The sequence below is a fragment of the Acipenser ruthenus genome, chromosome 12 (genome assembly GCF_902713425.1).
Source record: "Acipenser ruthenus chromosome 12, fAciRut3.2 maternal haplotype, whole genome shotgun sequence".
NCBI lineage: Eukaryota > Metazoa > Chordata > Actinopteri > Acipenseriformes > Acipenseridae > Acipenser > Acipenser ruthenus.
Genome location: NC_081200.1, coordinates 42424895 through 42445761, shown reverse-complemented (window position 1 = coordinate 42445761; position 20867 = coordinate 42424895). Strand labels below are relative to the sequence as shown.

Genomic DNA, 20867 nt, shown 5'->3' with positions numbered 1-20867 from the left:
GTTCAGCTTGATTATCAAGAATACACCGTCCACACGAGAGAGAGAGAGAGAGACTTGAAAAGGACTGTGAGGGAAGAGAAGAACTCTGTAGGGATGTATCTGAACTGTCTCTGTAGTGATGTACTCTCTGCACCCCCACCCCTACGCCTCTCTCTCTCTCTCTCTCTCTCTCTCTCTCTCTCTCTCTCTCTCTCTCTCTCTCCCTCTCTCTCTCTCTCTCTCTCTCTCTCTCTCTCGCTCTCTCTCTCTCTCTCTCGCTCTCTCTCTCTCTCTCTCTCTCTCCCCTCTCTCTCTCTCTCTCTCTCTCTCTCTCTCTCTCTCTCTCTCTCCCTCTCTCTCTCTCTCTCTCTCTCTCTCTCCCCTCTCTCTCTCTCTCTCTCTCTCTCAGCTCGGCAGGTTGTCAGGAGTCCAGCTCTGTCCCACGTTGCCCCCTCATGGCTGCGGGGTGTATCGCAGGTACTTCTTCCCTGATGGCAGGTCCTTGGTGTAAACGCCGGCAGGAAACAGCTTGGCGGCCTCGTCCTCGGGAATATTGGGAAGCACCATGCAGCTGTCACCAAGCTGTGGAGACAGGAGCGCGCGGTTAGCTCTGTGTGCATTCCCTGAAGGCAGCGCCCCACACATACTCTGCATTTCCACAAGGTGGCAGAGTGCAGGGATGGAAAGACGACTCCTACTGCACAGCAGATTCACCCATTCCAGGTTTTACTAACAGCCTGGTCAGCCACAGTGTATATAGGTAACACGCTCAGGTGTGTCTTGTTAAACTCACAGTAAAACCAGGAATGGATCAAACTGCAGTGCAACGGGAGTCTTATTTCCATCCTTGGAGTGTAATCTATACCGCGCAGCTCTCTGTGCTGCTGAAGAGATCCCGTCTCTCTCTCTCTCTCTCGCTGAGGATTGTGGGATTGTGGGAGGAGCTTGCGGAGAGGCGGTAGCGTTTGAACGCTGGTGCGGTAGGAGAGTGTTTTCGCTACTATATTTTTTGCAAATTTATATATTTAATTGTTAATTGTTTAGTTTGTTTATATATCTTTGTTTCGTTGCTTTGTTTGTACTTTACCGTTTATAGAGTAGTGTGTGTGTGTGTGTGTGTGTGTAGGTCCCGTTATGGGATCTCACTCTGGAGGGCTGGGGGCTCTCAGCCGTCGACACGGGGTCAGCTGCTTGCCCGATGCCGGCGTGTCGGTGGAGGAGTGCCTGCTGGCAGTGGGAGAGGTGGTCGGGTGTGAAAATATAATATCGGCATCCCGTATGAATAAAAGGTTTGTCGTGTTTTTAAAAGAGGTATCGCTGGTCAATCAGCTAGTGGAGGAAGGTTTTTCAGTGAAAGGAGATTTTATTCAAGTATCCCCCTTAGTAACCCCTGTTACCAAGGTAATCATGTCTAATGTGCCGCCATTTTTAAAAAACGAGACCTTGGCAAATGAACTTGCCCGATATGGCAAACTGGTGTCCCCAATTAAAAATATACCATTAGGGTGCAGAAATGCAAATGTTAAGCACGTCCTGTCTTTTCGTAGACAGGCGTTTTTGCTGCTGAATAACCCGGGGGAGGTGATTGATGTTGCTTGGAGCTTCAGTGTGGAAGGGACGGGCTGCGTAGTGTTTGTCAGCTCGGATACAATGCGGTGTTTTAACTGTGGGGAACAGGGACACCAGAGGAGAGCCTGCCCGAGAAAAAACAAAGATGAGGAAAGGCAGGAGCAGGGTACTGATGGCAGGGAGGAGGCTGGGGATGTTGGGGGTGAGCGGGAGGATGAGGCTGCTCCCCCATTGCAGCGCCAGCCGGAGTCTGCAGAGACCAGGGAGCCGCCGATCGGGATGAAGCCGCCCACACCACAGCCGAGGCTGAAGAGACTCAGCCACGGTCCGTCACAAAATAAAACTACCGAAAATGATGAGGGTTTTGTGATGGTAGCTAAAAAAAGACTTAAAAAACAAAAAAACAAAGAAGTTGCAGATCTGCCTAACAGCGAGCGGGGGACGGAGCAGAGCCCCGAGCCTGTGCTGGAGGGGAGCCTGCAGTCTCAGGCAGGGGGGTCTGTCCCTCCTGATATGGAGGGAGAGGGGAGCGGCACGGCGACGGGCTTACAACCCGGCGCGGTGCAGCGCTCTTCTCTCTCTGAACCCCAGCAAGCGGAGGCAGAGGCAGCGGTGACGGCTGTGGCTGTGCTGGGAGGAGGAGAGGAGAGCGGCGCTGTAGAGGTGGAGAGAGCCGCGGAGGAGACAGCGAGGACGGAGCAGAGGAAATGGAGGGGGAGCTCTCTGACTCCTCGCTTATCTCTGACATCCCCGATAGCCAACCCGTTAACAGGGGGAAAAAAATCTATACCCTAGATGAATTTAAACAGTTTATGGAGAGTACAAAAGGGAAAAGGGGAGTTGAAATTGAAAACTTCTTCCCAGATCTGAGATTATTCCTCCACTCAGCACACATCGTCACACGAAAGGCAACATTAGAGGAGTTTGACCAGCAAAAAAGGTACCGTCTTAAAAAATATGTTCAAATAATTAAGAAAAAGATCGCTAATGTTGCCAAATAATAATTTTAAAAATGGATACTTCTTTTAAGAATTTTTTTATTGTTGCTTGTTTTACTCTGTCAGTTTTATTTTTTTTAGCCGCTATGGAAAAGTGCGTTTTTATTTCTTTTAACGTGAATGGCTGCAGACAGTCTTTTAAAAGAGCGCAGCTGTGTGAGTTTTTAGAGCAGAAGCGGGCGGGGGTCGCGCTGCTGCAGGAGACGCACTCAGACAGGGAGAATGAGGCGGCGTGGCTGGCAGAGTGGAGGGGGCCGTGTGTGCTGAGCCACGGCTCAAGCACCAGTGCAGGAGTGGCAATTTTATTTAAGCCCAGCCTAGGAGCAACAATTTTAGATATTGAAGAAATTGAAAAGGGGAGGTTATTAAAAGTGAGAGCAAGGTTGGGTGGCACTGTATTTGTTTTTATTAATATTTATGCACCAAATAAAGGAAGGGAACGCATTTTAATTTTTAATAAATTAAAGCAAGCTCTTTTAAATATTGATAATGATGATGTGGTGGTGGTGGGAGGAGATTTTAACTGCACTATTGATTTTACAATGGATAGAAATAATGAGGAACCCAATCCCCAATCCTCAAGTGAATTAGCTGCAGTTTTTCAGTTCAGTGGCCTGGTTGATGTCTGGAGGTGTCTGCACCCCAATGCAAGACAGTACACCTGGTCTCATTGTCGCGCACAACAAATATATAGAGCCAGGTTAGACCGCTTCTACACATCACACACACAATTGAATAAATTCATTAAAGCCAATATCATCCCCAGTAGCCTCTCTGACCACCACTGCCTGTTAGTTACAGTAATACTCACCACTGACTCTCACAGCACCTCCTACTGGCATTTTAATTTAAAGCTATTACAGGACACACTTTTTGTAAAACAATTTAATGATTTTTGGAACATTTGGAAAAAAGAAAAAACAAATTATAAAAATATTAGGCAGTGGTGGGACATTGGCAAAACGCAGATTAAAATCTTTTGCCAGCAGTACACACTCAATTCAACCGGGTCACTGAACGCAGCAGTGAGAGAGCTGGAGTTGAAAATTCTCCAGTTAGAGAGCAGCCTGGACACAGACCACCAGGAACAGACCCTGCAAACGCTGAGGGAGCAGAAACACATGCTGGGCAGCCTGCTGAAGGAAAGAGTGAAGGGGGCGCTGGTGCGCTCTCGCTTCATGGAGCTTAAAGACATGGACACCCCCTCCAGTTTCTTTTTTGGCTTGGAGAGGAGGAGAGCAGACAGCCGGAAGATGCACTGCGTCCGGACGCCTTGCGGCAGGGAGCTGTACAGCCGGGAGGAGATCAGCAGGGAGGCAGTAAAATTCTATTCTGAACTATACAGCAAAGAGCCTTGTGAGCAGAAGGATACAGACCTGCTGCTCCAGGATTTGCCCACCCTGAGCGAGGAAGAACAGAACCAATTAGACAAGCCACTAACATATGAGGAGCTGACCACTGCTGTTACACAGCTTTCAAATGGAAAAGCTCCTGGCATTGATGGACTGCCCACTGAATTTTTTAAAAATTTCTGGACTGTGATTGGTGAGGACTTTTTGCAGGTGCTGGGAGAGAGCCTCCGAGATAAAGAACTGCCCCTCAGCTGCAGGAGGGCAGTAATCACACTACTGCCCAAGAAAGGAGACCTGTGTTTACTCAAAAACTGGAGACCTGTATCGCTTTTATGTTCTGATTTTAAAATTATTTCAAAATGTCTGGCCAATAGACTAAAAATGTGTATAGGAGCTGTAATACACATGGACCAAACTTACTGCATACCGGGACGTTCCATTTTTGATAATTTGTTTTTAATTCGAGACTTTTTATCAATGGCTAAGACATGTGATTTGAATGTTGGGCTGGTTTCTTTAGATCAGGAGAAAGCGTTTGACAGAGTCGACCACACATACCTTTTTAAAACCCTGGAAGCCTTCGGGTTTGGCCCTGTTTTTATTTCTTATATCCAGCTTTTATATTGGAATGTTTTTAGCATTTTAAAGATTAACAATGGGCTGAGTCAGCCCTTCCCAGTGTGCAGGGGTATTAGGCAGGGCTGCTCCCTGTCTGGAATGCTTTATTCACTGGCCATAGAGCCCCTGCTGCACCTGCTGAGGGGCCGGCTGGTTGGCTGGGCAGTGCCCTCCTCACCCTCCTCTGTCGCAGTGAAGGTGTCCGCTTATGCAGACGATGTGAACGTGTTTGTGTGCAGTGACGGAGACATCAAGGCACTACAGCAGAGCCTGCACACATTCCAAAGAGCCTCTACAGCAAGAGTTAACTGGGCAAAGTGTGACACCTTCCTGTCAGGTAGTTGGCATGATTGCACCCCCCCTGTCCTGCCTGAGGCGCTGAGATGGGACAGGACAGGTATAAAAGTGCTGGGGGTGTTTTTTGGAGTGGAGATATATATGCAGAAAAATTGGGAGGGCCTAGTGGACAGGGTGAGGGGGCGGCTGCAGAGATGGAGGGGACTGCTGGCCCAGCTGTCCTTTAGGGGAAGGGTCCTGGTGATTAATAATCTGGTGGCCTCCATGCTGTGGCACAGGCTGGTGTGTCTGGACCCTCCCCGGGGCATGGTGCAGGAGATCCAAAGAATACTGCTGGAGTTTTTCTGGAGCGGGAGACATTGGCTGAGGCCAGCGGTCCTGTATCTCCCCACTGATGAAGGGGGGCAGGGGTTGGTCTGCATTGCCAGCAGGGTGGCGGCCTTCAGACTGCAGGCGGTTCAGAGGCTCCTGTACGCTGGGGAGGAGGCTCATTGGAAGAGGCTAGCTTGTTTTTTCCTCAGCAGAGTAGGGGGGCTGGGGATAGACAAACACCTGTTTTTAATTGAGAGTGCCAGACTAGCTAAAGTAGGTCTCTCTTCTTTTTACTTGAGTGTTTTAGATGCCTGGAGGACAGTGAGGGTGGCGAGGGATGAGGGGTCCCTGACAGGCAGGGTCCTGTTGGAGGAGCCCCTATTTTTCAATCCGCTCTTCCCTGTACGTTTCTTTCAGTCAATGACGCTCTGTGCCAGCTTTGTGAGGGCAGGGGTGACCAGGCTGAGACATCTTATCAACTTTGAGCTCTCCTGCTGGCTGACTGCTACACAGCTGTCTGGGCGGCTGGGCTGGCACTCCGAGAGACTGGCAGAGAAAATGGTCAGTGAACTGAGAAGTTGTCTTTCCCCCGAGCTCAGGGAGGCTGTGAGAGAGGAGATGTCCAGCGGCACAGGGCAGAGACAAGACTTCATCTTTCCAGGGCTGCTAGTGTGTCCAGCAGTAGGTGAAGGAGAGGAGGGTGTAGGAAACGAGGGAATGTTATTAAACCTAGACACAGTTAAAGATCTAACTCTTCATACAGCAGAGAGTAAGAAGATCTACCAAATTTGTGTGAAGGCATCACATTCCCACCAGTTGAGGGGGTTGGTGGATTCAAGATGGAGGGCATGTCTGGAGGTAAAGGAGGGGTGCAGGCCAGTATGGAGGGTGCTGTATAAACTGCCCCTCACCAAGAGAGCGGGGGACCTGCAGTGGAGGATCCTGCACTGTATTGTGTCCACCGGCAGGTTTCTCCACAGAGTTGATGCTAGCATTAGCTCAGAGTGCTGTTTCTGCTCTGCAGAGGAAACAGTGTTTCACATGTATAGTGAGTGTGTCAGGCTAGGACCACTCTTCCATCTCCTACAGGAGCTCCTGCAGGGCCTAGGCGAGGAGTTCACAAAAGAGCTTTTTATCTTTGGGGTTCCCTACAGTTTTAAAAAGAGAAACAGGTGTGTTTTAATTAATTTTATAATGGGTCAGGCAAAATTGGCCATTTTAAAATCCAGAAAGAACAGTATCTCTGGCGCCGGGCTGACTGATGTTGTGTTGCAGTTCAGGGTTTTGGTGGTCAGCCGGATAAGAGTGGATTTTGAATTTTTTAAACTAAATAATAACCCGGAGGACTTCCAGGAGAGGTGGTGTGTGGGAGACGCCTTGTGTGCTGTGAGTGAGGAGGGGGAGCTCCAGTTTTTGTTCTAGTTTTAATTTTATTTTTTATTGTTTTACAGTGTTTTTATTAATTTTGGCTTTAATCTGTTTTTAACAGAAAGAAAACACTGTGTTTTTTTAATTGATTTTTTATGATCCTTTTATATTGGTAAAATCTATTTTTAAGGAGAACATGATTTTAGGATTTTTTAATATTGCTAAATCTTAATTTTGTTATGTTTTACCTTTATTGAGTTTTAATGGATTTTATTTGGAATGTTAAATAAAGGATCTTAAAAGTCAAAGTCTCTCTCTCTCTCTCTCGCTCTCACACCTTCCAGTCCACGGGCGTGGCCACGCGCTTCTGCGCAGTCAGCTGCAGAGAGTCCACCGTGCGCAGAATCTCGTCGAAATTGCGCCCTGTGGTGGCAGGGTAGAGAATTGACAGCTTCAGCTTCTTGTCAGGGCCAATGACAAACACCTGGGGGGGGGGGGGAAGATAGTTAGGACAGACAGACACACACAGATAGACAGACGCAAACACACACACACACACACACACAGCCAGCACGCTCTCATTTGCTTCTCTACACAGGAGGAGAGTCTACTTCCAGTCTACTCGTTCATATTCTTCAGCCTCGATCTTCATGACTGCCAAAACAGTAACGCAAGACTCCCATTGCACAGCAGTGTGATCCACTCCTAAACAGACACACCTGAGCTTGTTACCTATACACTGATGTGCACTGACTCTAGTCAGGCTTGTACCAACTCCTGGAACGGGTGAAAGTGCTGTGCAGTAGGAGTCTTACTCCCATCCCTGCAGCGAGACAGCGGGTTGGGGGTCGTGTCACTCACGCAGCGAGCGGTCAGCGGAATGCCGTCCTTGTCCTTCTCATCGGGGTCCAGCATTCCCAGCTGGATGGCCAGCTCCCGCTTCTCATCCGCGATGATCGGGAAAGGCAGCGTGGAGTCGGGAGCCTCTCCGTTATAGGCGACGATGTCCTGAGAGAGAGGGAGGGAGAGTCAGGCAGGGACTCTTATTTTGTGTGTCTTTAGTAAGCTGCTCTGTGTGGCTGTATCATTCCCTAGAAACCTGTCGTCATGGCAACAGGGTCAACGTCCAACTGTGGATACAAAAAGGGGATGGAAAAGTGACCTGTGCAATCCTGGGTAATGAGTAATGACTTTGTAAACACACAGCTGCAGAAGTCAGCATGCAGGGTGGAGAAGCATGGCAGGTAAACTACTGCAATACCGAGCCCACTCACCAGTGAACAGGGGGTGCGTTAAGTGAGTGAGCGGCTCAGAACGGCTCAGTAAAAGAATCAACTGCACGACTCGCTCAGTTCCGCTCCCGCTGAGCCGCTCAGAGCGCTCCTGAGCATTTTCATCAGGGATCAGAGTGAGCGGACGGAATGGCCACCGGCAGGAAACAAGTGGAGATCACAGGCAGGATTGACAAATACGTTTGTCAAGAACGATGAACTGGTTTCGACTTATGAAGTTATGTATTATATTGGCTAAATAAGATGGTAAAAATTGTTGTTTTCGAATTCGTATCATTTAATTTCATTTTTTTTAATGTAGAGCTGTTTTCTAGTTATTAATGTATTATTATTAGGCTTGTAGTATTCATATTATTCATAATTCTCATTATTAACGTCGGTATTGTCGGTATTAAACACAGCCAGATACGAGGTTCAGTCCAAACAGAGCCCCGAACTCAGCGAGGTCCAGCAGGGGACAGTAACTTCACACGGGGTCATTTCATCTGCCATCACTGAAGAAACACAAACAAGCAAATCATTATTAATCTCCATTTTTAAAAGTCGCTCAGCGCTCTCGTGGAGCAGAGCGTGAAGTCATTTAAATCTGCTCAGTGTGCTTTCGGAGCGGCTCTCACTCTGAGCGGCTCACTTACTTAACGAACCCAGTGATGCAGGTCTGCGGGTCGAGTGCCAGTCAATGCAGGGCTGAACTCCATTCTGAAATCAAGCTGACATGTTCCCATTTCTTTCCTTCTTTGATGATTGTGTTTTTTTGGGGGGTAGGGGAGCGTTATGGCAGCTTTGTCAGTATTTTGTTTGTAATTTCTGTATTAGTTTCTGGTGCATGTACATCATGAATGGAGTGTTTCTCCTTTCAGAAGGACGGTCGCTCTGCTCCCTACCTTGCTCCAGGCCAGGTGGTCCTGCACGCTGTCGATGGACAGAGCGATCATCTTCACGCTGCGCCTCGCAAACTCTCCCGACAGCTTGGCAGCACGACCCAGCTCTGTGGTGCACACCGGGGTGAAGTCTCGAGGGTGAGAGAACAGGATACCCCACCTGCAACACACACAGGAGTGAGACACGCACACACACACACGCACACACACACAGGAGTGAGACATGCACACACACACACAGGAGTGAGACATGCACACACACACACACACACACACACACACACACAGGAGTGAGAAGCACACACACACAGAAGTGAGACATATGCACACACAGGAGTGAGACATGCACGCACACACACACAGGGAGTGAGACACACACACAGAGACACACACACAGGAGTGAGACACACAGGAGTGAGAAGCACACACACAGAAGTGAGACATATGCACACACAGGAGTGAGACATGCACACACACACACAGGAGTGAGACACACACACACACAGAGACACACACACAGGAGTGAGACACACACACACACACAGGGAGTGAGACACACACAGGAGTGAGACACACACACACACACACACACACAGAGTGAGACACACACAGGAGTGAGACACACACAGGCACATAGTGGTTTAAGTGTAACAGGGCAGGAATAGAAAGTTCCACTCGTACTGCAGCCAGTCCACACGCACGCACGTACACCTCGCCCTGCCCTGCAGAGTCCACCTGCTTTTATTATACTACAATACGTCCTAGAGAACTTCTCTTTACCTCCGTAAAGAGAACTTAACCACACGGAGTCACAGATCAACCGCACAGGAAGACAAACGAGTCTGTGTCCCAGTCTGGTGTCTAACTAGGGCTGGAGGAACACTGTTAATAAAAGCTCTTCTTTGGTCACAAAGATTACTTTGTATACACCGCAGTAACTTCAAACCACTTGCAGGTTACTGATCTGCAACGTAACCTGTTAACTACAAACCTGCTGCACTGTGACCCTTAGAAAAAGCATAGCAAAGTGGAATAAAGCACAGAGAGGTCTGGTAAAGCATAGGGAAGCATTGTAAAGCACAGAGAGGTCTGGTAAAGCATAGGGAAGCATTGTAAAGCACAGAGAGGTCTGGTAAAGCATAGGGAAGCATTGTAAAGCACAGAGAGGTCTGGTAAAGCATAGGGAAGCATTGTAAAGCACAGAGAGGTCTGGTAAAGCATAGGGAAGCATTGTAAAGCACAGATAGGTCTGGTAAAGCATAGGGAAGCATTGTAAAGCACAGAGAGGTCTGGTAAAGCACAGGGAAGCATTGTAAAGCACAGAGAGGTCTGGTAAAGCACAGGGAAGCATTGTAAAGCACAGAGAGGTCTGGTAAAGCACAGGGAAGCATTGTAAAGCACAGAGAGGTCTGGTAAAGCATAGGGAAGCATTGTAAAGCACAGAGAGGTCTGGTAAAGCATAGGGAAGCATGTTAAAAAACAAATGGCAAACGAGGGTAAGCTGTGGTAAACAGAACCATTAGAAAAGCATGGCAGTGAATATGTGGAAATACTGAGGAAAACCTTCAAGGGAACCAGAGAGTCACATTTATTACAGGGTTTCTGCTACTTCTGTTCTACATTTTAACCACTGGGTTTATTTACTGGCAAACAATCAGGTCAGTGAGTCAGGGCAGGACCAACCCAGTTATTTCTGCCGAGTGCTGCTGAGCAGAGGGGGGAGGGGGGAGGGGGGAGGGGGGGGGATGTTTCCACTTCCGTCCCACATTTTAAAAGGTGGAATCGACACCGTGTACAAACAACAACCCTGCTGAAACTCCTGATCATTTTATTAATAATAATAATAATAATAATAATAATAATAATAATAATACTAATAATACTACCAGACTTCATTGAGGGGAGCAGTGAACCCCAGGACTGGGTTGGAATAAGTCAGTGGCTTAGCCTGGATTTTGTTTCCGGAGTGGATGGAGATTTTTTGATAATGGTTAATAACACTGGCGTAGCAAAGATTTGGTCCTTCAAATAACTAAAACTACCCCCTAGCTACACCACTGGAATAAGCTGATGGTTTGGAATGGACTGAAAGGGAACCACAAGCGAGGAGCGCTGGAGGAGAGGAGAGGAATCACTTTCAATCCTCACTTCGGACTGTGTTCTGTGTTCACTGAGTTTTTTGGTTGCAACATTAAGACCGAATGATGATGCAATCAAACATTTTAAAAACATGGAGTAATTATACAAATGAATAACACAGAAAACATTAAGACCACCAGCAAAAAAGTACAAGCTAAAAAACACCACTTATCTACTGTGTGGAGAGGCACCAGAACACAAACCAAAAACACCACTTATCTACTGTGTGGAGAGGCACCAGAACACAAACCAAAAACACCACTTATCTACTGTGTGGAGAGGCACCAGAACTCAAACCAAAAACACCACTTATCTACTGTGTGGAGAGGCACCAGAACACAAACCAAAAACACCACTTATCTACTGTGTGGAGAGGCACCAGAACTCAAACCAAAAACACCACTTATCTACTGTGTGGAGAGGCACCAGAACTCAAACCAAAAACACCACTTATCTACTGTGGAGATGCACCAGAACACAAACCAAAAACACCACTTATCTACTGTGTGGAGAGGCACCAGAACACAAACCAAAAACACCACTTATCTACTGTGGAGATGCACCAGAACACAAACCAAAAACACCACTTATCTACTGTGTGGAGAGGCACCAGAACACAAACCAAAAACACCACTTATCTACTGTGTGGAGAGGCACCAGAACACAAACCAAAAACACCACTTATCTACTGTGTGGAGAGGCACCAGAACACAAACCAAAAACACCACTTATCTACTGTGTGGAGAGGCACCAGAACACAAACCAAAAACACCACTTATCTACTGTGTGGAGAGGCACCAGAACACAAACCAAAAACACCACTTATCTACTGTGTGGAGAGGCACCAGAACACAAACCAAAAACACCACTTATCTACTGTGGAGAGGCACCAGAACTCAAACCAAAAACACCACTTATCTACTGTGTGGAGAGGCACCAGAACACAAACCAAAAACACCACTTATCTACTGTGTGGAGAGGCACCAGAACTCAAACCAGCACACTGCTGCTGGTATTTAAAAGTATTCTGCCGAAGCCAAAGAAAGACTCAAACTGGCATTTCCAAATAAAACCATACTCGGCATGTAATCATTCTCCCTCAAATTCAAAGGTGCTTATTGGCATGACTAAAATCGGCAGTATTGCCAAAGCAGTTACAGTACATGACATGTGAAACAACATATGGTACCAAAACAAAAAAAAAGAAAACATATTATCAGTATTGCTAAAGTTTTGCACGATGAGATAGAATAATAAGTATGGAAAAATACAGAATAAATAAATAAAGCAATCATATGTTCATGGTAATTTAAATGGTAAAGTAAATAATATTTACAGTAACAGTAAATAATATCAATAATAACAACAGTGCAGTGAGATTTCTAACAGTAATAAAACGAATCGCAGTTAACAGCATGTGCACCCCAGTGGTCTGTCTCTATAATGCAGTCCAGCCAGGCAGCGTGTTGTGTTGTGTTGTGTTGTGTTGTGTTGTGTTGTGTTGTGTTGTGTTGTGTTGCTGCTGTGTATGCAAACGCAATCCGGGCGTGTGATCGTTCGTTTTTATTTCGAACACAAACAAGCTGAAATGCAACTTACGAATCGCCGAGAAAGTCGTGGAATTGTATCTTCCCGATGGTGGTGTCAGCCTCGAAATTGGTGAACACGTCTCCGAGCAGTACCCCCGGCATGTCTGCAGTTAAACCGGTTCAGAGGAGAGAGGGAGGACAGGCTCACCCCGCTGCGCTGAGACTGGGGCAGACAGGCGGGCCACAGCACAACTAATATGATCATGGGCGGAGACTCAGCGTGCCCGGCAAATGAGAGACAAAAATAAAAACATGATGCAATTAAGTCTTGTTTTTCCTTGGACCCTTATTTATTTATTTATTTATTTATTTGTTTGTTTACTGGTTTTGTTGCAGATATCGTGTCAGATTGTTTTATTATTGCTTGGTTTCATTGGCTCATGTGAAATGTTGCGGTCAGAAAGAGGATCCTGTTTATTTCCATGTTTATAACGCTCCTTTGCACAATCCTATAATACATAAATAACAGTACCCCGGGGTGACTGCGTGCCTTCTCTTATAACGCTAGAAGACATCATGTCAGAACCATGCTCTGTGTTACCGGTGACTGCGGCGGAGTTCCCTTCAGCTCGCCCTGGACTCGCTGTGCACAGAACTTACAGTCGAGGACTTTCCAGCCGTGTCAGTAACTGTTCAATTGAGCGGTTTATACGGGTCATGGGTGTCCAGTCAAGTGATTTCGACGGGATGGGCTGACAGAACCACATAACGACTAGCTTTGCTATTCGTACAGTCAGTACTGCATTCCTATTTGAGGGAGCGCTTGCCCTCACTTGCAATGGCGGGCGGGCCCTCACATAGTCACGTGGTTCTGCTGTGCCCCAAGCTTGGCTGGAACAGGAAGGTGACGCCGTGGTGTCAGTAACACGAATCTGCAGAGAGACGCGCTCACCTGGAAAGCAATGAAGTAGGATCTGAGGTTGTAGGATCAATGAAGTAGGATCTGAGGTTTCTGTTCTGTTACTGTGCTCCCAGCGCAGACAGGGCTGCGGTACAGCGAGCGACAGCAGGACATGCCTTCTCCCAAAGCAAAAAACAACGCCGGCCGGGCTCTGAACCGAACCCCGTCGCCGCACTTGCTGCAGAGGCAGGGTTCGGACCCGACCTCGGCCCGGCTCAGAGCCTCCGAGAGCCCGACCCGGCGGCGCGGGTCCGGCTCGGCCAGCGCCTCCGCCACCGGCCCACAGCAGCAGCTCCCGGAGGAGGACTGCATGCGGCTGAACCCGTCGTTCGCGGGGATCGCGTTGAGGTCCCTGCTCGCTATCGACCTGTGGATGTCCAAGCGGCTCGGGGTGTGTGCCGAGGAGGATTCCTCCTGGGGCAGCGTCCGGCCGCTGATGAAGATCATTGAGATCTCCGGGCACGGCATCCCCTGGATAGCCGGGACTCTGTACTGCATGTGGAAGAGCGACAGCGCCGCCGGGCAGGAGATCATGCTGAATTTGCTGTTGGGTGAGTCCCGTCCGCCTCCACAGAGTCGGCTCCTCTCTCCTCATCTCCATTCCCTGCCGATCTGCGTTCCCCTCTCCTCGTCTCCGTCCTTTCTGTGTATTCTCTAACCCGAGGACGCACGTTCCCTACCTGAGCCGCCCCCTTTCCTTCCTAAAGCAACCTTTCCTTCCTTCCTTCCATGCATCCCACCCACCATCCGTCTATCCGTCCATCCCACCCTCCATCCGTCTATCCGTCCATCCATCCATCCATCCATCCGTCTTCACACTACTGGCTGCTCCGTCAAAGTCCCACAGGAGACTCATGGTACTTTCTTATGTTGTGTTTTTATTGAACATTGCCTGCTACTGCTTTATTATTATTATTATTATTATTATTATTATTATTATTATTGACACTTCTCTAATTGTAAAGCCTCTCTCCTTGCCTGTGTAAGTGGTGTGATAAAGACTAGTTTTCCTGTCCAGTGGAGGAGACAGTAGTCTTCAGGATTTCATGGATGTGGGAAAATGGCTCAAATAGCAGAATGTATTTGGATCATTGCACGAGTTTGCATTATTCCTGGAAGTGGGTATGAAAATAGCCCAGCACTTTCTACATATAGCCGCTGGTTTTATCTCCATCCCTGGCATGCCAGTATGTGCACATCCTTGTGTGTTTATATTATGTCCTGTTGGAGACTACTATAGGATAATCTAGTAGGGCACTCTATAGAGATGCTGATCCCTGTTATACAGTTCATTTACAGAAAGGGGGGTTCATGGCAATGTGTTTCTTATGAGATGAGACAGCTTACACACCACACTCACAGGTATAGCAATGTGTTTCCTATGAGACAGCTTACACACCTCACTCACAGGTATAGCAATGTGTTTCCTATGAGACAGCTTACACACCACACTCACAGGTATAGCAATGTGTTTCATATGAGACAGCTTACACACCACACTCACAGGTATAGCAATGTGTTTCCTATGAGACAGCTTACACACCACACTCACAGGTATAGCAATGTGTTTCCTATGAGACAGCTTACACACCACACTCACAGGTATAGCAATGTGTTTCCTATGAGACAGCTTACACACCACACTCACAGGTATAGCAATGTGTTTCATATGAGACAGCTTACACACCACACTCACAGGTATAGCAATGTGTTTCCTATGAGACAGCTTACACACCACACTCACAGGTATAGCAATGTGTTTCCTATGAGACAGCTTACACACCACACTCACAGGTATAGCAATGTGTTTCCTATGAGACAGCTTACACACCACACTCACAGGTATAGCAATGTGTTTCCTATGAGACAGCTTACACACCACACTCACAGGTATAGCAATGTGTTTCCTATGAGACAGCTTACACACCACACTCACAGGTATAGCAATGTGTTTCCTATGAGACAGCTTACACACCACACTCACAGGTATAGCAATGTGTTTCCTATGAGACAGCTTACACACCACACTCACAGGTATAGCAATGTGTTTCCTATGAGACAGCTTACACACCACACTCACAGGTATAGCAATGTGTTTCCTATGAGACAGCTTACACACCACACTCACAGGTATAGCAATGTGTTTCCTATGAGACAGCTTACACACCACACTCACAGGTATAGCAATGTGTTTCCTATGAGACAGCTTACACACCACACTCACAGGTATAGCAATGTGTTTTCTGTTCAGTTATTGTCTGGAAAGGGAGCTGTTTACAGAACACTACAGCACACACATCAGTTATCAGAACAGGTGTATTTCTTGCAAGCTGTGTGATTTTTAAACCATAAAGGTTTATTTATAGTATGAATCAGCAGTCCTCATGCGTTGGACTTTGTTCTGCATTGGGTTACTGTTTTGCCTTTGCTAGCATATGACCTAAAATGTTGTTGGTTGAGCAATCTGTTTAGTTCTGGCTCTAGTTGGATAGACACTTCAGGTAAGATAACATGTATGTTATGAAACTAGATGTAAGCCAGGGATGGAAATAAGGCTCCTGTTGCATAGCAGTTTGATCCATTCCTGGTTTTGCTAGTTTAATGAGGCACACCTGAGCTTGTTACCTATACACACTGTGGCTGATCAAGCTCGTAGTAAAACCTGGAATGGGTGAAACTGCTGTGCAATAGGAGTCTTATCATCCAGTTTTGAAACCGATTGAAATGCACCTGTTGTGATAAGTGATGTGTGTGCTGTAGTGTTCTGTATCCCTGTTCTGTAAAGCTGTGCAATGGCAGTCTTATTTCTATCCCTGGTGTAACTATTGCAGTAGGTTAGTTTGCAGGCATGATGGCTTGGCATTTACCCTCCTCCTCCCCTCCTCCTCTCCGCACAGCCCTGCTCCTGGACGTGGTTCTCGTGGGGATTGTCAAAGCGCTGGTGCGCCGACGCCGGCCCTCTCACAACCGGATGGACATGTTCGCCACCTTCTCCGTGGACCGGTACTCGTTCCCGTCGGGCCACGCCACGCGGGCGGCCATGGGGGCGCGCTTCCTGCTCACGCACCTGGTGCTGGCTGCGCCGGTCCGCGTGCTGGTGCTGCTCTGGGCCGTGCTGGTCGGGCTGTCCCGGGTCATGCTGGGCCGACACAACGTCACCGACGTGGCCTTCGGATTCTTCATGGGCTATTTCCAGTACAGCCTGGTGGAGGCGCTGTGGGTCTCCACCGCCAGCTTGCAGAAGCTGCTGGGAGTCTTGGGGTGATAGGGGAGGGTTGAGGGGGAGGTATGGAAGGGAGGGGTAGGCAGGGGCACTGAGGTCAGGGGGAGAAAGGACTGGTGTAGCTGCAGGACCTGGGATGAATTGATGAGGAGAGAAGTAGGGTTAGAGGGGGACTTAGGGGAAGGGATAAGGAAGGAAGGAAAGGGGTCTGACTTGGTAGATGAGGTGTCTGATGACCCGAATTCTGCTCCCTGCAGCACTGGACCAGTGATTCTTGTTCATTTCCCCAGGAATGTCCAGCTAGGAAGCTGGGATTTGAAAGAAAAGGGTCTCCTGAACTCTGTCTCCAGCAAGTGAGATTCACTGTCTGCTTTTATTCAAACATCTGATATTACTGAAGCTATTCTTGCTGATATACAAAGAATAATTCGAGGCGTAATTAAAAGAAAACTGCATGTACAGGCGTCCATTACCTGCCGGAAATACACTAGCAAAAGAACCTGTACAGCACTGACTCTCAAGAAAAAACAGAGAAGCTGTTTGAAAAAAGAGTGGTCACAAGCGAGGGCTCTGGTAATGAGATTATTACTGTAAATGTACATTGTGTTTGATACGTTTGTGAACACTAGCTGTACCGTTTCCATAAGCACCTCCACACATTCATTGCAATGCAGCGACTTTCTCTGACGTGAGGAGTGCAAGGGCAAACGCATGAAGTTTCACTGTGCTGTGTGTGATGGGGCTCAACACGCTTACAGAACGCCCCATGCTGCAAAAAGCAACTACAGATTACTCAAATTCTCCCAAAAAGCCCAAATGAATGTAAGGACCAGGCCGGCCCATGGGTGGGCACTCAAACGGAGCTACAGTGGCAGTGGGGTCGGCGTGTCTTGTTTAGTGTCAGTGGGGTGGGCGTGTCTTGTTTAGTGTCAGTGGGGTGGGCGTGTCTTGTTTAGTGTCAGTGGGGTGGGCGTGTCTTGTTTAGTGTCAGTGGGGTGGGCGTGTCTTGTTTAGTGTCAGTGGGGTGGGCGTGTCTTGTTTAGTGTCAGTGGGGTGGGCGTGTCTTGTTTAGCGCAGTGGAAACCTTTTCAGGCAACTGTGGAAACAACTGCTTGTAGGTGACATTCGCAAGCCTCCCCACCTCACCAAGCTGCTCAAATGGAAAGCGTATTTATTTTTTTTGCTCACATTTTTCACTCACGGAAAATTCCTTGGAAATGTCAGCAACAGCAAAGTCGCTTCAGCAGCTGCTGTGTGTCGCCTCGTCCTTCCAGCCATGGGCTGGCTCAGGAGCACAGCAGTCTCGTTTCACTAAGGGGTGCTGACACCGCTTTGAGCTTGCCTCTGCTGCAGTGGCAGCTAACAGAATTGAAACTGCGCTCAGGGACACGTTTACTCCGGAGCACCGACATGATCCAAGCACTTCCTGTTAGTTTCGCAGGGCAGGCATTAACACTGATACTTTTTTAAAATGATTTTATTTCATCAGTAAATCTCTCACTGTATTGTTTGACTACAGTCATGCCTTCATGAAGAGGAGCAGTGACAGAGTAGGACAGGCGTGGAGTCTAATGCTGACCTCGTAATACATGGGCAGGTAGCTTCTGAGGAGTAACTCTCATCATGCAGTAAGTGAGAGGGCCTTGTTTCTCTTTCAGTCCATTCCAGCCCAGAGCCTTGTTGAAACCAGTAATTACTTATTGAATATAGCAGTGCAGAGCCTTGTTGAAACCAGGTCCTTGTTTTGAATGGACTGAAAGAGCCACAGGTGAGTACCACTGATCCAGGGCACTGAGAAGCTGTGTAGAAGACTACCTGTCCTAAACGACCAGCTGCCTTCAGAACAAATTCGCTGGAGTGCGCTGGATGAAAGCTGTTGTGGGAGACCTCCAGTTCAGGTCCATTTCATTGCAAGACTTCGTTCCAACCAATCCAACATAACTTTCTAATTCAGGAGTGTCTACGTTTGGTCCTTCTCTGTTTTAAATTGTTTAATTAAACCAATTACACCCCCATCCAGACCATGAAGTCGTTCATTCTCTAATTTTACTGGTCAAACCTGGAGTGGAACGGTCCTCCAGGACTGGGATTGGACACCCCTGTTTTCACTGACCTTCAGCAGCAGGGTCAATTAAAATATAAAGGACCTGGTTGGAGGTCCTGCAATGGAATGGTCTGGAGGAGCTATAAGTGCCTTTCCTTGAACTGGCAGGAGAACTCTGTCATGCAGATCCAACCATGGTACACTACGACAGGTTTCAGATTGTCAAACTCAGCCTGGTGTTTAAAGCAAGGCGCTTCACCTCAAGTGTCTCTATAGAGATCGTAGTGAGTGTGTGGGCTAGCAGGAACTAAGACCTTTGATCGCCAGGGACCTGCTCACAGTGCCTCCCTCCCAAGCCTGCTGAGTGCAGGACACCCTGGGAATAATAGAAAAGAGCTTTGTATGTGTTTACGCTGTTCAGAATAGGATGGCAACAAAACTAACACTCACATAAAACAACTGAGATTATTTAACTCAGTCACTGTCATATAAAAAGAGAAAAAATCAATAATATCTAGATCTGTCATGCTGTCAAATCACAACGTGTAATTTGTGTAACTTTTTGTTTTCGGGTTCAGTTTAGATTTGTAATTTGTTGAAATGTTCTTGTGTTTTAGGGTTAGATGTGTAATTTGTTGAAATGTTCTTGTGTTTTAGGGTTAGATGTGTAATGCTTTGAAATGTTCTTGTGTTTTAGGGTTAGATGTGTAATGCTTTGAAATGTTCTTGTGTTTTAGGGTTAGATGTGTAATGTGTTGAAATGTTCTTGTGTTTTAGGGTTAGTTGTGTAATGTGTTGAAATGTTCTTGTGTTTTAGGGTAGATGTGTAATGTGTTGAAATGTTCTTGTGTTTTAGGGTTAGATGTGTAATGTGTTGAAATGTTCTTGTGTTTTAGGGTAGATGTGTAATGTGTTGAAATGTTCTTGTGTTTTAGGGTTAGATGTGTAATGTGTTGAAATGTTCTTGTGTTTTAGGGTTAGATGTGTAATGTGTTGAAATGTTCTTGTGTTTTAGGGTAGATGTGTAATGTGTTGAAATGTTCTTGTGTTTTAGGGTTAGATGTGTAATTTGTTGAAATGTTCTTGTGTTTTAGGGTTAGATGTGTAATGTGTTGAAATGTTCTTGTGTTTTAGGGTTAGATGTGTAATGTGTTGAAATGTTCTTGTGTTTTAGGGTTAGATGTGTAATGCTTTGAAATGTTCTTGTGTTTTAGGGTTAGATGTGTAATGCTTTGAAATGTTCTTGTGTTTTAGGGTTGGGGTTAGGGTTCAAACTGGCAGCTCTGCAGGAGCTCCACACTAGCACTTCCAGCCCTGGAAAGCCCCGCTCCAGTCTCCGCTCTGAACGACAGTCATGTCTCCCTGGGTTTCACCTGGTTATAACGGGGGCTGTCTCTCTGCTAGCAAACAGATTGATACGCGCTGGCTGGATATTCCTCTTCCCTGCCACTGTGCATGGGGTTCTGTTTTTGCTGCTTGTCATCTGACTGGCCCATCACTGAGGCATTCACACATATAAAGCTTCAATCAGTTACATACATTTATTTTTGTATTGCTTTTTTTTTCATTGTTGTCACTCAGTTTATACCCATTGGAAGTAATGTGCTTCCCTCGTCTCTCACTAGGTGGCATTATCAAGCACCTGGGCGCCCTCCTCTGGTGCCCTCAGGTATTTGCCAGGGAGTGTACAAGTTCTTCCCCCTCTATCAAACAAGCTAACGTTTATTTTACTGCCAGTAAGAATCAGAGACTGCCTTTAAGCAATGTGTTGTTTCTGAATGCTGGTCCACTCAAGTCATTAATTACACCTTGAAGGGGATGAGAACCCCACAAGCCTTCTCTTGAGCCCTTATTGGAGTTCCTGCATTGCTGCACCCTGGGGAACCCTCACTGGTGCCCAGGTGGATATCACTGCTGTACAGGTCTCTGCAATGCATGTCACGTCACTTCACCAGCTATATAAAGATAGAGCATATACAGAGTGTTCATGTATTACTTATGTGACTCTTTGAAATTGAGATTTATTCTAATGCGGCCATATTGTGATTATATTTTTTTTTAAATAAATATAACATGTTGATAAGTTGAACACTTGTTTTATTTTGTGACTTCTCTGGTTCTCCAAACCAGGGACAGACCAATTCGTTCCCGGAGCGCTGTTTCCATTACAGGTTTCGCAGGCCTTAAATAAAAGTAGTCAAGTGCTTTAGGACTCAGTCAGCTGTTAAACTGGTTGGAACATAGACCTGGACTGGAGGTTGCCTCCCCTGCTGTATAACATGTAATAAAAGAGATAAAAGACAAT

At 47.0% G+C, this 20867-nt stretch overlaps 3 protein-coding genes across 3 annotated transcripts; 2 read left to right on the top strand and 1 right to left on the bottom strand.

Annotated features, from left to right (window-relative positions):
* Window positions 1–340: 340 nt before the first annotated feature.
* Window positions 341–12583, bottom strand: LOC117971260 (peroxiredoxin-6). Its single transcript, XM_059035242.1, has 5 exons — window positions 12405–12583; window positions 8670–8826; window positions 7355–7501; window positions 6831–6977; window positions 341–561 (listed from the first exon to the last, which is right to left on the bottom strand). Exons 1-5 carry the CDS (start codon window positions 12494–12496, stop codon window positions 433–435), a joined length of 672 nt encoding a protein of 223 aa, XP_058891225.1. The 5' UTR covers window positions 12497–12583; the 3' UTR covers window positions 341–432.
* A 513-nt stretch (window positions 12584–13096) lies between these two features.
* LOC117971259 (polyisoprenoid diphosphate/phosphate phosphohydrolase PLPP6) lies at window positions 13097–20651 on the top strand. The gene is made up of 2 exons (XM_034919367.2): window positions 13097–13846; window positions 16193–20651. The coding sequence occupies exons 1-2, from the start codon at window positions 13408–13410 to the stop codon at window positions 16558–16560; spliced, it is 807 nt and encodes a 268-aa protein (XP_034775258.1). The 5' UTR covers window positions 13097–13407; the 3' UTR covers window positions 16561–20651.
* Window positions 14563–15648, top strand: LOC131740131 (uncharacterized histidine-rich protein DDB_G0274557-like). The gene is made up of 3 exons (XM_059035241.1): window positions 14563–14753; window positions 14802–14945; window positions 14994–15648. The coding sequence occupies exons 1-3, from the start codon at window positions 14563–14565 to the stop codon at window positions 15631–15633; spliced, it is 975 nt and encodes a 324-aa protein (XP_058891224.1). The 3' UTR covers window positions 15634–15648.
* Window positions 20652–20867: the final 216 nt, after the last annotated feature.